Source organism: Trichechus manatus, unplaced genomic scaffold, assembly GCF_000243295.1.
Source record: "Trichechus manatus latirostris isolate Lorelei unplaced genomic scaffold, TriManLat1.0 scaffold00130, whole genome shotgun sequence".
Lineage (NCBI taxonomy): Eukaryota > Metazoa > Chordata > Mammalia > Sirenia > Trichechidae > Trichechus > Trichechus manatus.
In genome coordinates, this window is record NW_004444066.1 from 5,905,970 (window position 1) to 5,921,884 (window position 15,915).

The 15,915-nt window shown below is 39.4% G+C and overlaps 1 protein-coding gene across 7 annotated transcripts in view; it reads left to right on the top strand.

Annotated features, from left to right (window-relative positions):
* The window catches only part of PPP2R2B (protein phosphatase 2 regulatory subunit Bbeta), a 566,434-nt gene that overhangs the window by 244,999 nt on the left and 305,520 nt on the right, over positions 1–15,915 (top strand). For 2 of the 7 annotated variants that reach the window (XM_004384940.2, XM_004384939.1), the window contains one exon: positions 11,598–11,682. The exons of the other annotated variants lie outside the window; for them this stretch is intronic. In XM_004384940.2, the coding sequence (XP_004384997.1) occupies positions 11,646–11,682 (37 nt within the window). In that variant the 5' untranslated portion in view covers positions 11,598–11,645. The remainder of the gene's footprint in view (positions 1–11,597; positions 11,683–15,915) is intronic. 7 annotated transcript variants of the gene reach the window in all.

The window sequence follows — 15,915 nt, forward strand, 5'->3', positions numbered from 1 at the left end:
CAATGTCATAAAACAGCATGTGTGTTACTGTTACATGAGAAACTATCTGTTCTGTAAGCCTTCACCTGAAGTACAATAAAATATTAAAAAAAAATAATAACAACAAAAACAAAAAAAAATAAAGTAAAAATAGTGAAAAAAATAAAAAAATAAAAATGACTTCATGGGATAGTTTCATGACCATTGAGTTTTATTTTGATACCATTGCCCCTGTCCATTCCTGAAGCCCCAGGTACTTTTGCCCTTTCTGAGAAGAAGAGGTAATCACAATTCTCAGCCTCTGCCATTACATACGTGGGTGACTAACTTGTTCCCTGGGATTCAGTTGCCCACCCATGTTAAATAAAATGATTTTCATGGTCCCAGGGCATCATTTGTAGGTAAGTATATGGAGCCTGGTGACCCAGAAACGTTAATTTTCCTCCAACTGGCAAGTAGCTAACTTCAAAGAATAATTAACCTAGTATGACAACCCCTTCTAGTTTCAAAACCAGAATGGTTGTTTAATGAGCTAGCCTCTTGTGTGGGGTACAGATTTGACATTTCTGAAAGATAGGTTAACTCTTTTTTGTTTGTGGTTTCTTTGGTAAATGACTTAATACTGTGTGTGGCTGAAGGCAATTTGACAGAAGCAAATCTGAGAAAACTAGACTTTGGTTAAATTTTCATTGCCTAAGACTTACAGACGTTTCTTATTTTCTCTAATAATTGGCAGCATAATTTGATGGAAATGAAAAGTACAAACCTTATAAACTACCACTGGGATTATATTTTTAATGAGTGATTTTTAGTCCCTTTTCAAAGTATATGGACTGCATTTCAACAGTCTGTTAATTACAGTTGGGAGTTAATTTGAAATCGCAATTCATTTGACTTGGGTATTTTGGGCATCCCCCCTGCCCCCCCCCCCCGCAATCAGGTATCTTGAGGTCTTGAAGGAGGATACCAAACTCTCTGAGACTTTTTTAATTTTAAAATTTTATAAAGTATAGAAAGATAAACAGGGCCTGACTTAAGTGTTCAATAGATAAAATTTAGGTGGATGGTTGGATGAATAAATGAATGGATAAAGATTTGTGGTGTTAGTAGGTGTCCCAGTTGATGCCTCAGAGTACTAAAAGTATTAAAGCAGCTTCTAGAGACACGAAGTTTCAGTGGAGACATGGTACAATATTAAAATGGCATAGTGGTTAAGAGCTCAACTGCTAACCAAAAGGTCAGCAGTTCAGGTCCACCAGCTGCTACTTGGAAACCCTATGGGGCTGTTCTTCTCCATCCTCTAGGGTCGCTATTAGTCAAAATCAACTCGATGGCACCTAACAACAACACCAACAACCTCCCATCCCCTTCCTCTTCCGTCTGGGAGGCAAGGGCAGGGGTGAGGTGGTATTGAGAGAGTATTGATTAGGGCAGGACAAATATGTGGGGCCATACCTCCTGGAATTCATCAATGGTGCTAGTTTAAAAGAAGAAGATAGGACAGAAGGGAGGAGAGCTGCCCTGGAACCCTGAGCTAACAGAAAAATTTGGGACATTCCAGTGCTTTCAGCTTACATGTCCTGCAGTGCCTAATATTTAATTCCTTTCCCATTCAGTCTAGTTCCTTATCTATTAAACCAGTTGTTGTCAAGTCAACTCCAACTTATGTGACCCCATGTGCGTCAGAGTAGAACTGTGCTCCATAGGGTTTTCAATGACTGGTTTTTCAGAGGTAGATCTCCAGGACTTTCTTCCGAGGCACCTCTGGATGGACTTGAACCTCCAGCCTTTTGGTAGCCCAGGGCATTAACCACTTGCACCACCCAGGGACTCCTCCTTAGGAATGAATTAGCCCTGGGTGAAACTGACGTACTATGCTTTAAAGTCAGTTCCCTCGGGTCACATCATAGAATATATGGGGAAAGTTTTTGATGCAGCTCCATTTGTGAACAAAATGTATTTCCTATAGATACATTCTCTAACCCCTTGCAGGGTCAGAGATCAACCACTGGCTAAGGTCTCACCAGAACCTCCAGAACTCTGTGGGCTGTGGTGCAAGATGCGAAAACAGTCTGATTATCATATTGTGCTTCTGCTGCCAGCATGCTTACTCAGTCCCCAAGCTTCCTCAGCACTATTTGAGATGGGAATTTTCCGATCAGAATGTTTCCTATAAGTCTTGGAGCTTGGATTTGAGCCCATTGTGCAGGCCAGGTTCTTCTCTTTTTCCAGTTACTGACGAGCAGGTTGCCTTTGAGTCACTCATATGGATGGCCTTGATCTAGACATTGGCAGATGCTGAAAAGGCAAAGAAATATTTTCTTCTGTTTGCCCCCTAAAAAAGATGAGTCTGCTCACAATTTTTTTTTTCCCCTGTGCTTATCGACCTTTATATTTCCTGCCTGTTCCCTCATCTCCTGGGTCTCTCCTAACTGATCTTTAAATCAACCAGGCCAGCTTGTTCTGTGTCCTGCTATCCCCCCAGCTGTCCCTGCCTCCCTGCCCTTACCTGTGCTGTTTCCCCTTGCCTAGGACTTAAAACACTTGGCTCAAATCCACATTTCCCCATGAAGGTTTTCCTGAATTCAAGTTCTTTAGTCATCACACCAGTCCTAGGAGCTATGGGTAATATTCTCATTTTCCAAATGTGGAAACTGAGGCCCCAGATCAGATAGCCAGAAAGAGGCAGAACCTACGTATTGTCTCCTTCAGTAGATCAGAAACTCCTGGAAGGCAGTGATCAAATCTTTATTTCTTTAGTTTATTCTATAGAGAACAGTGCAATGCTTGGCACAGGGATGCTTGGTAAATGGTTTTTGAACTTGAGTTTGAGGGTAAGTCAATCACTTCTCTATAGTTGGGAGAGCAGTCAGAGACATACTCTTTACTTGGGGGTTTAAATTTCTAAACATGTTGAAGTCAGGTTCTCCTACCCCATTAAAGTTTAAAGATATGGGGGGTTGCGGGGGAGGATGTCAAAAGATAATGCAATGTGATTTTTGTAATCACTTGGAAAATGTACCAGCTAATGAAGAGCATAGCCTGTTATTCATTATGACATCCATTCATGTGTTTTTTGCCATTTGACTCTAACCATTCAGCAAGTATTTACTGAGCACCTGAAACCTCATTTATGTGATAGGAGTTGGTATATGGTATTATCAGTATGAAAAAAATATATAGAAATTTATTAAATTGGTTATGAGAGGGAAGGAAGAAGTAAGCAAAAAGGACTGTATTAAAAAAAAAAAAGTAGCCACATCCATGATAAAAAGGGCATGATGGTACGATTTCTCTTATGTAAGCTTCTATGTGTGTGCATAAAGAATTCCATGAAAATGATGGTTATTTTAGGCTCATAGAATTTTAAGTAATTTCTATTTGACATTATATTCTGGCATGTGTGGAAGTTTTAAATAAGTATATATGTTGTTTACACTATAAAAAAACAATAAACTGCCTTTGTGGTGGAAGATGATTCATAAAGTATCTACTGTGTACAAAGAACTAGCCCCAGTATCAAAACAAATAAAAAACAGTTGCTATCTCGCCAATTCCAACTCATGTTGACCCCATGCGTGTGAAAGTAGAACTGTGCTCCACCGGGTTTTTAATGGCTGATTTTTTGGAAGTACATCGTCAGGCCTTTCTTCTGTGGTGGACTTGAACCTCCAGCCTTTTGCTTAGCAGCCGGCATGTGACTGTTCGCACCATCCAGAGGCTCGAAATACCAATGAGTAAATATTCACCTGAGTCTTCCTTTTACTTTGAAATCACATTTATAATTCTTCAAATGAAAATCAGTTTGAACTCTGAGAGAGTAGTGATAAGTGGACACTGTTGTTGTTGTGTGCCATTGAGTCAATTCTGACTCAGTGACCTTATATGACAGAGTAGAACTGCCCCATAGGATTTCCTAGGCTGTAATCTTTATGGGAGCAGATCCCCTGGTCTTTTCTCCCATGGAGGGACTGATGAGTTCTAACCACCAACCTTTTGGTTAGCAGCTGAGCACTTTAAACATTGCGCCATCAAGGTTCCTTTAAGTGGACCCTAGTTTCTGTCAACTTCTGTTGCAAGAATCCCTTGCAAATAATCTTACCTTGGGTCTGGGTGAAAGGGCTTTGGCACTGAGCTTGGTCCTTAGTTTCCGACCTTCTTTGGTACTTGTGTCTTGACTGAAACAATAAAGATAAGATAATATCTATGACCTCAGCCAATCATTTCATAAGGAGAGTGGGCAAGGGTCTGGATGAGTCAGTGAAAATCAATTGCAATGATGGAAAACCCATCTAAGAAAAAATGTCCTAGAGACAGTGGGTCAGAGCCAGCCCCTCTGTACGTGAAGGATCTTATAGTCTGTGTTTATTGACACAGAAGCTAGTTTTAATTACCCTGAAGGAATTTCTGGCATGTTTTGCCAAAGCCAGCCTTAAAATGTTTAATCAGTGGATTAGTGACTACTAGACCGACTGGTGAGGTCTGTGATCGGGGCAGCTTGTTGAGTGTAAGGTATTGCAAAAGACAAAGGGTGTTAGTGACAGAGCATGGGTATGTTTTATCAGAGAAGTGTAGACAGGAAAATATCACCACCCACTCATGAAACAATCTTGGCTTTAGAGAATATGGTATGTTTTATGTCTGAGAAATCTTGGTTTCCTTCCCAGTCATTGATCATGATCTGAGCAACTTCTGTAACCTCTGTTCTTGGTATACTGGAACATAAACTTGGTGAGATGACCTGGAGCAAGAGTTTGGGGTGACTACTCAAGCAATCTGTTTTATAGTCCCACAACTGGTGTGTTGAAAGAATGAAGATGCCTTTCCAAATCCAGGCCGTGGAAAGTTTATATTTAGAATACCATGATCTTTATTTTAGTTTTGCCTGTTGGGGTTGACCTACAGAATATTTTAAGAATAGAAATACAATAGAAAAAGCAGGATGATGTTGTGACATTACGAAGCCATTTTAATCTGTCAGGTAACTTCAGGGAAAACAGTAGTCCAAGATAAATGTAATGTTACAAAGATATTCCTTGATTTTCACATTCTTGCTCTTGCATCTCTTGGATGAATCCCTCCAGTTAGATGTAAAAATAGTTAAGAGTACTAAATACTATCTTTTCTTTATCTCTCCATGTCTAACTCCAGATGGATTTTTTTGTTTTCCTCACTGGATAAAATTGTCTTTCTCACTGCTTCCTTTTGCTGCTGTCCCAACTAATCTACATATAGGTCAAATTCTACTCTCTGACTTAGACATGCAAAGGAGAATAATGTGGCACCTTGAAATTTGAATAGGAACCTCAAAGGATCTTTGACAAAATGCAGGGAACTGCCCTTATAGAGCTGCTAAGAATGTGTCTGTCCTATTCATTGTCATAGTAGATTGCTGATATTCCTTGTTGTTTCCATAGAAAAATTTCTCAAGCTATTTTATACCTACATGCACTGATCCGGGGGATTTGCCAAGCTTACAGGAAAGTAAGGCCATTGGAAATGAATCCCTCTTAACCATCAAAACAACTGAGTAAATAGTTCCACGAATGTTTTTAGTGCTACTGACATTTGTCTGTTTTAAACAAAGCCCCCTCCCTCTTATTTTTTAAATTAGTCAGTAAACCAACTTGGTTAACCAGGTTGGTATATTAGTGGTCAAATTTTAGGCAAGGAAGGAGCTACATAAAATAATAGTGCCACCTTATGTTTATAAAGGGGTTTTATGTTTATGCAAAGTATTTCACAGCTTTTATCTACTATGCCTAACAAATCTGGGGAGTAAGTTTTATTCTCATTTCTCGATGAGGAAACAGACCCAGACCCAGTGGAGTTAATCAACATACTCATGATCATGCAGCTGGTTTGTGGTAGACACAAGACTGAGGTCCAGAGATTCTGATTCCTAAAACAGAGCTATTTCCATGATATTAGAATACTAGTAAATCAACTTTTATTGAACTCCCAACTAATTGTACTAAAATATGTACATACTGCTTAAATGAAATCTCACAGTCTTGAGGAAAAGAAAGTTCATTCTTGCTGACTCTCTGCTTTAATAGACACCAACATCCTTAGCACAAGGCTGTTTGGCTTGAACTACTTGCTGTGCCAAAGTCCCTTGATTGCTGGGCTTAGGGGTGGGCCATGCCTCATTCCTAAGGTGACTGTGACTTGCTAAATGGAAGGGTCTCTGGAACCATGCTCCTGGCCAGTGGTGAAAGATGCAGAGAGCTAGGGTTTGGTGATTATAAAGATGTGAAGAAGCCGATGGACTTAATTCTATTTTATAACTGCATACTGAACACAAATGTCTGCCATTTGGAATAAGTAAGAAAAATGATAGCTTGATCATCACCAATACCATTGTTAACCATGGAAAAATAATGTAAAGGAAGCTACATTAACTGAGTGGTCTTTATGTCCTACATACATATTTTGCCTCATTTTTACTTCATTGTGTGAGCAGTAAAATTTCTAATGAGAAGATGGGCTGATTAGTAAATCCGCTAACTGTAGTTGCCCATTTATAAAATCAGGACAATAGTAGTAAATACCTTCTATGACTGTTGTGCGGATTACATGAGCCAGTAGTTGTACAGTAGTTAATTCAGTCCCTGACATAGATTGAACATTGGATAAGTGATAGTTGTTTTTATTATTTCTAGAAGACTTTAATGGTCATAGGTACTCTTTGCACTGGGCCATATATTATTTCTTCACTTCCAATTCCTAGGGTTTGGGAATATACTAGAAAATATACTTGCGTGGCTAAGAACACAAACTCTGGAGATAACTGGGTTAGCATCTTGGCCCCACCACTTGCTGCTTCTATGATCTTGGGCAAGTTATTTAGCCTCCCTAATCCCAGGTTCCTCACCTGTAAAAATGAGAATAATGATGCTCAGCTTCATAAGGTCATTGTGAGTATTAAATAAGACGGTGCTGTAATGTCCTCAGGACGGTCATAGTACATGCATAGTACATTGTTATGTTGATAGGTGCCATCCAGTTGGTTCTGACTCATAGTGACTGTATGTACAACAGAACAAAATCCTGCCCGGTCCTGTGCCGTCCTAACAATTATTGCTATGTTTGAGTCCATTGTTGCAGCCACCGTCAATCTATCTCCTTGAGGGTCTCCCTCTTTTCACTGACCCTCTACTTTACCAAGCATGGTGTCCTACTTCCAGGCACTGTTCCCTCCTGATAATGTGTCCAAATTACATAAAACAAAGTCTCACAATCCTTGCTTCTAAGGAGCACCCTGGCTGTACTTCTTCCAAGACAGATTTGTTCCTTCTTCTGGCAGTCCATGATATATTCAATATTCTTCGCCCATACCATAATTCAAAGGCATCAATTCCTCTTTGGTCTTCCTTATTCAGTTTCCAGCTTTCTCAGGCATATGAGGTGATTGAAAATACCATGGTTTGGGTCATGCATACCTAGTCCTCAAGGTGACATCTTTGCTTTTGAACGCTTTAAAGAGGTCTTTTGCAGCAGATTTGCCCAATGCAGTACGTCGTTTGATTTCTTGGCTGCTGCTTCCATGGGCGTTGATTGTGGACCTGAGTAAAATTAAATCCTTGACAACTTCAATCTTTTCTCCATTTATCATGATGTTGCTTATTGGTCCAGTTGTGAGGATTTTTGTTTTTTTTTTTATGTTGAGGTGTAATCCATACTGAAGGCTGTAGTCTTTGATCTTCATCAATAAGTACTTCAAATCCTCTTCACTTTCAGCAAGCAACGTTGTGTCATCTGCATATCACAAATCGTTAGTCTTCATCCTATCCTGCTGTCCTGTTCTTCTTCATATGGTCCAGCTTCTCGAATGATTTGCACAGCATACAGATTGAGTAAGTATGGTGAAAGGATACAACCCCCCATGCATACCTTTCCTGATTTTAAACCATGCAGTATCCCTTTGTTCTGTTTAAACGACTGCCTCTTGATCTATGTACAAGTTCCACATGAGCACAGTTAAGTGTGCTTAACTGGAATTCTCATTCTTTTCAATATTATTCATAATTTGTTACGATCCACACAATTGGATGTGTTTGCATAGTCAATAAAACACAGGTAAACATCTTTCTAGTATTCTCTGCTTTCAGCCAAGATCCATCTTACATCAGCAATGATATCCCTCATTCCACATCCTTTTTTGAATCCACCTTGAATTTCTGGCAGTTCCCTGTCTATGCACTGCTGCAACCATTTTTGAATTATCTTCAGCAAAATTTTACTTGTGTATGATATTAATGATATTGTTAATTTCTGCATTCTGTTGGATCACCTTTCTTTGGAATGGGCACAAATATGGATCTCTTCCAGTTAGCTGGCCAGGTAACTGTCTTCTACATTTCTTGGCATAGATGAGTGAGCACTTCCAGCCTTGCTTCCGTTTGTTGAAATGTCTCAATTGGTATTCCATCAATTCCTGGAAACTTGTTTTTCATCAGTGCCTTCAGTACAACTTGGACTTCTTTCATCACCATCAGTTCTTGATTATATGCTACGTCCTGAAATGGCTGAACGTCGACTAGTTCTTTTTCGTGTAATGACTGTGTATTCCTTCCGTCATCTTTTGATGCTTCCTGCGTCATTCAATTTTTTGCCCATGGAATGCTTCAGTATTGCAATTTGAGGTTTGAAGTTTTTCTTTAGTTCTTTCTGCTTGAGAAATGTTAAGCATGTTCTTCCGTTTTGGTTTTCTAACTCCAAGTTTTTACACTTTTCACTATAATACTTTGTCTTCTCGAGCCGCCCTTTGAAATCTTCTGTTCACCTCTTTTACTTCCTCATTTCTTCCATTCACTACTCTGTTCACGAGCAAGTTTCAGAGTCTTTTCTGACATCCATTTTGGCCTTTTCTTTCTTTTTAATGGCCTTTTGCTTTCGTTATGTACGATGTCCTTGATGTCATCCCACAACTCATCTGGTCTTCAGTCATTAGCATACAATGCGTCAAATCTATTCTTGAGATGGTCTCTAAATTCAGGTGGGATATACTCAAGGTGGTACTTTGGCTCTCATGGGCTTGTTTTAATTTTCCTCATCTTCACCTTGAACTTGCATATGAGCAAGTGATGGTCTGTTCCTCAGTTGGCCCCTGGCCTTGTTCTGACTGATGATATTGAGCTTCTCCATTGTCTCTTTCCACAGATGTAGTCCATTTGATTCCTATGTGTTCCATCTGGCGGGGTCCACATATATAGTCGCCCTTTATGTTGTTGAAAAAAGGTATTTCCAATGAATAGGTCCGTGGTCTTGCAAAATTCTATCATGCAATCTCTAGCATCGTTTCTGTCACCAAGGCCATATTTTCTAACTACTGATATTTCTTCTTTATTTCCAAATTTTGTTTGCCAATCACCAGTAACTGTCAATGCATCTTGACTGCATGTTTGATCAATTTCAGACTGCAGAAGTTGGTAAAAGTTTTTAATTTCTTTATCTTTGGCTTTAGTGGTTGGTGCATACATCTGAACAATAGTCATATTAATTGGTCTTCCTTGTAAGTGTATGGATATAATCCTATCGCTGATAGTGTTGTCCTTCAAGATAGATCTTGAATGTTCTTTTGACAATGAATGTGATGTCACTCATCTTCAATTTGTCATTCCTGGCATAGTAGACCATATGATTGTCTGATTCAAAAGGGCCAATACCAGTCCATTTCAGCTCATTAATGCCTAGGATATTTATTTTCAAGCATTCCATTTCATTTTTGACAACTTCCAATTTTCCTAGATTCATACTCGTACATTCCATATTCCGGTTGTTAATGGATGTTTGTAGCTGTTCTCATTTTGTGTCATTTGTGTCACATCAGCAAATGAAGGTCCTAAAACTTTTCTCCATCCATGTCATTAAAGTCAACTCTACTTTGAGGAGGCAGCTCTTCCCCAGTTGTATTTTGAGTTTCTTCAAACTTGAGGGGCTCTTCTTCCAGCACTATATCAGACAATGTTCAGCTGCTGTTCATAAGATTTTCAATGAGTTGGAAATAAAATTTCCAGTTTTTTTAGAAGTAGATCACCAAATCCTTCTTCCTACTCTGTCTTAGTCTGGAAACGCCACTGAAACTTGTCTACCATGGGTGACACTGCTGGTGTTGGAAATATTGGTGGTATAGTTTCCAGCCTCACAGAAACACAGAAGCCACCACAGTATGACAAACTGACAGACAAATGGTGGACATAGTACATTGTAACTGTTAAAGTTAGGCTGCTGTTTTCATTAATATTATTACAGTTATCGATACGCCCTAAAGCATAACCATTACTGTGGAAAGACTGTTGTTTTGATTAAAAAACAGTGGAGTAAGAAGATAACATCCCAACTTTAATCTTTAATTCAATATCAGTTTTAGCTTTTGATGATCAATCCCTTTTGCAATAATAAATGTAATCACTTGGGTTGGAATCTTGTGAAAGTCTGAACCAACTGCTGCCATTTTCTGAGTGTCCAATAAAGCATTAAGAAAAGTAAAATCTATTATCTGCTCTACCTGGAGGATTGTTTTTAAAAGTAATAGCTTTCAAATACTAAAAAATTAACTGTAATAGTCTAATTACAAACATCTCTATATTAGTGGTAAATTGAAGCTTTTCACTAAGGGTTAATATTTGCTTTTTAATCTCTCATCTTTGTTTTTAGTACTTTTCATATTGCCTTATTCAGAGAATGTGATAGAGTATAACCTTATACTTCTGAACACACCCAGAGAGAGGGAGCCACTTTTAATCAGTGAGATGACCAACTCCTGTTTTGAATAGTTGCAGTTGCTTAGAAGTTGTTCTGTGTACTGGAGCTGTCTCTCTAGCTTTCATCCACTGTAGGACCAAGCTAGCCCTATATTGTGAAACCTTACCACATAAGCTTAGTATCTGTCCACCTGACACCTCTTTACTGATCTGAGGACAGCTTTCCTAACCACTCCAGCCTCCTCAAAACACCCTCCGTGCCTTATGCCAGTGGTTTTCAAACTGTAACTTGCATATAGAATCACCTGGAGGGTGTGTTAAAACAAATTGCTAGGTTCCTCCCTAGAGCTTATGATTTAATAGGTCTGGGTTGGATCCAAGCCCTGATTGTGCTGCGGTTAAAGTGCTCTACTGTTAACCAAAAAAGGTCGGCAGTTCGAACCCACCAGCTGCTGGGCAGGAGAAAGATGTGGCAGTCTGCCTCTGTAAAAATTTACAGCCTTGGAAATCCTATGGGGCAGTCTAGTCTGTCCTATAGGGTCGCAATGAATCGGAATCCACTCAACAGGAGTGGGTTTGGTTGGTTGGGTTGGATCCTGAGAGCCTGAGTTATAACCATTTCCCAGGTGATGATGCTGCTGCTCCTAGGACTGCCACTTTGAGAACCACTGCTCTGTGCCTCCGAGACCAGAAGGCAGTCTGCTTCTAGTCGAGGAGGCAGAAGCACAAAGAGGTTTTGTAGTGTTGAATTATATCACCTTATTAGCCTGCATTATGACAGGTCAGGAGCAATCTCACCCAAAGAGTCTGTAGGGGATGTGGGGAGTGTGTAAATGCACCTGTATGTTACCAAAAGTTGAAGCATCTCTACCTCCTGGAGTCTGGATCTGAACTCCATGTTTGTCACAGGAGCCAAGGGAGAACCCAAGACAGAGAATAGTGGCACAATAATGAACCATGAATTATCCAGATGAAAGCACCTATGGAAATAAAGGTATTAAAATTATTATTTATGCCTACTCTTAATAAAATAGCAAGATGGTAGTGTTGAAGAGTTCCAATTGCTTAAAAGTTGTTCTGTGGGACCCAGATTAATGAATTCACATTTTAAGAACAAAGTTAGCATATATATAAAACCTCATTTGACTTATTGTTTTAAGAACTAAGAACACATTTAACATATTTTTATAAAGCCTGTTAGTACCCATGGTTGGTAAATTATGACTGATTGCAAAGTAACCCGGACTGAGAGAGAGAAACTAGGCAAGAGCAGATCCTGCTTTATTGATGCTAGAGAGGTATACAGAAAAGGCTAGTGAATAAGACAAGTATAGTAACTGCTCCCGCAAAAAAAAAAGGGCTTGGGGTCAGAACCAAAGAAAGAGACAATATAGGCACCCTGTTTCCTATATAATGAAGGATGCTTGAAGGGTCTCACTCCATGGATACTTTTGGATGAGAGAAAGCAGATCTAACCTTCTCTGTGTAAGAAAAGCAAATCTCACCTGTATTATTCTTAAGCCCTTCAAGTATTACCCTTAAGTGGATCCACTTGGTTTGGATGAGCCTGTGTGAAGACTTCTGAGAGCCTTTTTTATTCACTTCTTGAAACTGTGTGTGGTGAGGTGATTTAGCTTTACAGCCCCCACACTTAACTATTTTTGGGTCCTGGAAAACAAACTCAGTATAAAAGAACTGTATTTTGATTGGAGAAAAAGCGTTATTAGAATTTCTCCCCTGAAGGTGGAGTTTGTAACAGAGATGGATATGAACTCTGAGATAGAACAGAGTGAGAAGACATTCAGAAGACAAGAACGTCCTTTAAGAAAAGGAATGGGGAGAGAGAAGGTCCCAGATAAATATTTATTATAGAGTAAATGAAATTACAAAGGAAAGGTGGTCAAAGACCAAAGCAGGAAGAAGACAAAGAGTGGATTTATATATTTATGTACATACAGGTATGTGTATCTGTTTGTGTATATTCTCCTTCAGCCTATGGACAAAAACGTGCCAGGCACTCGTGTTTCAAGGAAACTATGCAACCTTAAGCTTTATGCATTCATTGAGACTCCTTGCAAGTGATATTAATGTGCTTTTTAACATAAAATCGTAAGATAGCAGGGTTTGTTTTTCAATAATACTTTGAGGTGTTTTTGATGTGGGGTGGAGTTCATCATTTTCCTTGCTATAGAAAATTTTAAATTTTTCTATCTGGCCTATTTTAATAAAGGTTGTAGTTTGAATGTATCTTTCTCTCAACTCTATCAACCAACTAACATTTTCAGTACATTTTAATGATATTGATTTGGGGTTTGAGTTTTATTTGGTTTGCTCTTGATGATGTCACTTGAATGGGAGGAGATGAATTAGCCTTTTGTGTGGGTTTTCCTAGTGCTTCCAAATTGTATGCCCTCCTATACCTCACCCAAGAGGGAGGGAGAGAGGAAGGAGTGAAGTATTTGGTTACTTGGTCGTGTTTTTCTGATCTATGTCTTATCAGACTCAAAATTTCCAAAATCACAAACCCTGTGAGAAAGAGACAGTTTAGAGTCAGGATTTTGTTGTGGAACATAATAGCAGGGACAAACACCTGGCTTTTCACTGTGCTTCACCAACTCCAAATGTCTGTGATAAATCCTTTCAGTGTACAAGGACTGTGCCCTTTTCAAAATGCTAAAGGGCTGGTAACTATGTAAGCATTATGCATAGCTTAGTGAGTAAGTGTGAGGCATAAAAATGAATGAATTTTTTTTTTTTTTCAATACATGTAAGAGTCACTTCAAGGTGTCATTTCCACAAGCTCAGTTACTTTCTTCAGAGATAGAATCCATTAGAATTTGGTTAAGGTTACCTTGAGTTTTCATCATGAGTATAAGATTCGTATTTAATGGTAGTATAAGGCATGAGGTCATATATGGCTATCTCTGTTTTCCCAAAATGTGCTCCAGTGAGAAGTAATGCTTTAATCCATGGTCGAATGTTGGTATGAAAAGAATATGACATCAGTCCTTTTATGTATTAAGTATTTATCGAGCACTTAATATGTCCCTGGTGCTGTGCTCTGCACTGGGGATTTAAAGATATAGAACACATACCTGGTTTCTTCGCTTAAGGAATTCATGGTCTAGTGAGAGATACAGACAGGACAATAGGCAATTACAATGTAGTATGAGAAATTCTGTGATGGGGGAAGCACAAGAGACTGTAAGATAGTCTAAGACTCAAAGGACAGTTCATGAAGAAGAAGATGGCTAAGCTGAGGCCTGAGGGATGAGGAGGGATAATTTAGGTGAAGGGAAAGGGAACGAAAAGTGTTTTATGGTCAGATGATAATGAGTCAGTCCTAGCTCAATTATTTAGTAGTTAGGTGACTTCAGGAAAAAGTCTACCTGGGAGATTTAGTTTCCTTATCTTCCTATTGGGGATGGCTGTGTGGTGGCGGAGATGGTGGCCATGGTGAATGGTGGTGGTGATGGTGGAAGTAGTGGGGAAGGAGAAGAAGATAAAATATAGAAGTTAATATTTATTTATTTATTTTTTATTGTTGTAGTTAAATGAAGTTTACATTTCAAGTTAGTCTCCCATACAAAATTTTTTTACATACATTGTTATGAGACCCTAATTGCTCACCCCATTCTGCAACAGCACACTCCTCCTTTCCGCCCCGGATTCCCCATGACCATTCAACCAGGTCCTAACCGTCTCTGCCTTTCCATCTCACCTCTGGACAGAAGCTGCCCCATTGGTCCCTTGTATCTACTTGACTAAGAGGCATACTCTTCATGAGTATCACTTTATGTCCCACAGTCCAGTCCAATCCCTGTCTGAAGAGTTGGCCTCAGAAATTGTTTTAGTTCTGGGCTGATAGAGAGTCCAGGGGCCATGCTTTCCGGGGTACCTCTAGTCTCAGTCAGACCATTAAGTCTGGTCTTCTTACTAGAATTTGAGTCCTGCACCCCATCCTTCTACTGCTCCATCAGGGACTCTCTGTTGTGTTCCCAGTCAGGACGTTCATTGGTGGTAGCCAAACAGCATCTAGTTCTTCTGGTCTCAGGCTGATGGAGTCTCTGGTTTATGTGGCCCTTTCTGTCTCTTGGGCTAATACTTTCCTTGTGTCTTTGGTGTTCTTCGTTCTCCTTTACTCCAAGTGGTTGGGACCAATTGATGCATCTTAGATGGCTGCTTCAAGCTTTTAAGACCCCAGATGCCACTCACCAAAGTAGGATACAGAACATTTTCTTAATAAGCTTTGTTATGCCAGTTGACCTAGAGTCCCCTGAAAGCATGGTTCCCAGACCCCTACCCCTACTCTGTCTCTCAAAGTATTTGATTGTAGTCAGGATACTTCTTAGCTTTGGTTTAGTCCAGTTGTGCTGACTTCCCCTGTGGTATGTGCTGTCCTTCCCTTCACCCAAGATGATTCTTATCTACTATCTAGTTGGTGAATAACACTCACCATCCCTCCCCACCCCTGTAACCATCAAAGAATGTTTTCTTCTGTGTTTAAACCTTTTCTTGTGTTCTTATAATAGTGGTCTTATACAGTATTTGTCCTGTGACTGACTAAATTCACTCAGCATAATAAGTTCCAGCTTCCACCATGTTATATGATGTTTCACGGCTTCATCGTTGTTCTTTATCATTGCATAATATTCCATTGTGTGGATATACCATAATTTGTTTATCCATTCGTCCGATGATGGGCACCTAGGTTGCCTCCATCTTTTTGCTATTGTGAACAGTGCTGCAATGCACATGGGTGTGCATATATCTATTCGTGTGACGGCTCTTATTTCTCTGCGATATATTCCAAGGAGCAGGATAGCTGGATCATATGGTACTTCTATTTCTAGCTTTTTAAGGAAGTGCCAAATAGATTTCCAAAGTGGTGGTACCATTTTACATCCCCACCAACAGTGTATAAGTGTTCCAGTCTCTTCACAACCTCTCCAGCATTTATTATTTTGTGTTTTTTGGATTAAGGCTAGCCTTGTTGGGGTGAGATGATATCTCATTGTAGTTTTGATCTGAATTCCTCTAATGGCTAATGATCATGAGCATTTCTTCATCTGTCTGTTAGCCGCCTGAATATCTTCTTTGGTGAAGTGCCTGTTCATATCCTTTGCCCATTTTTTATTTGGGTTATTTGTCTTTTTGTTGTTGAGATTTTGCAGTATCTTGTAGATTTTAGAGATTAGACGCTGATCAGATTTGTTGTAGCCAAAAA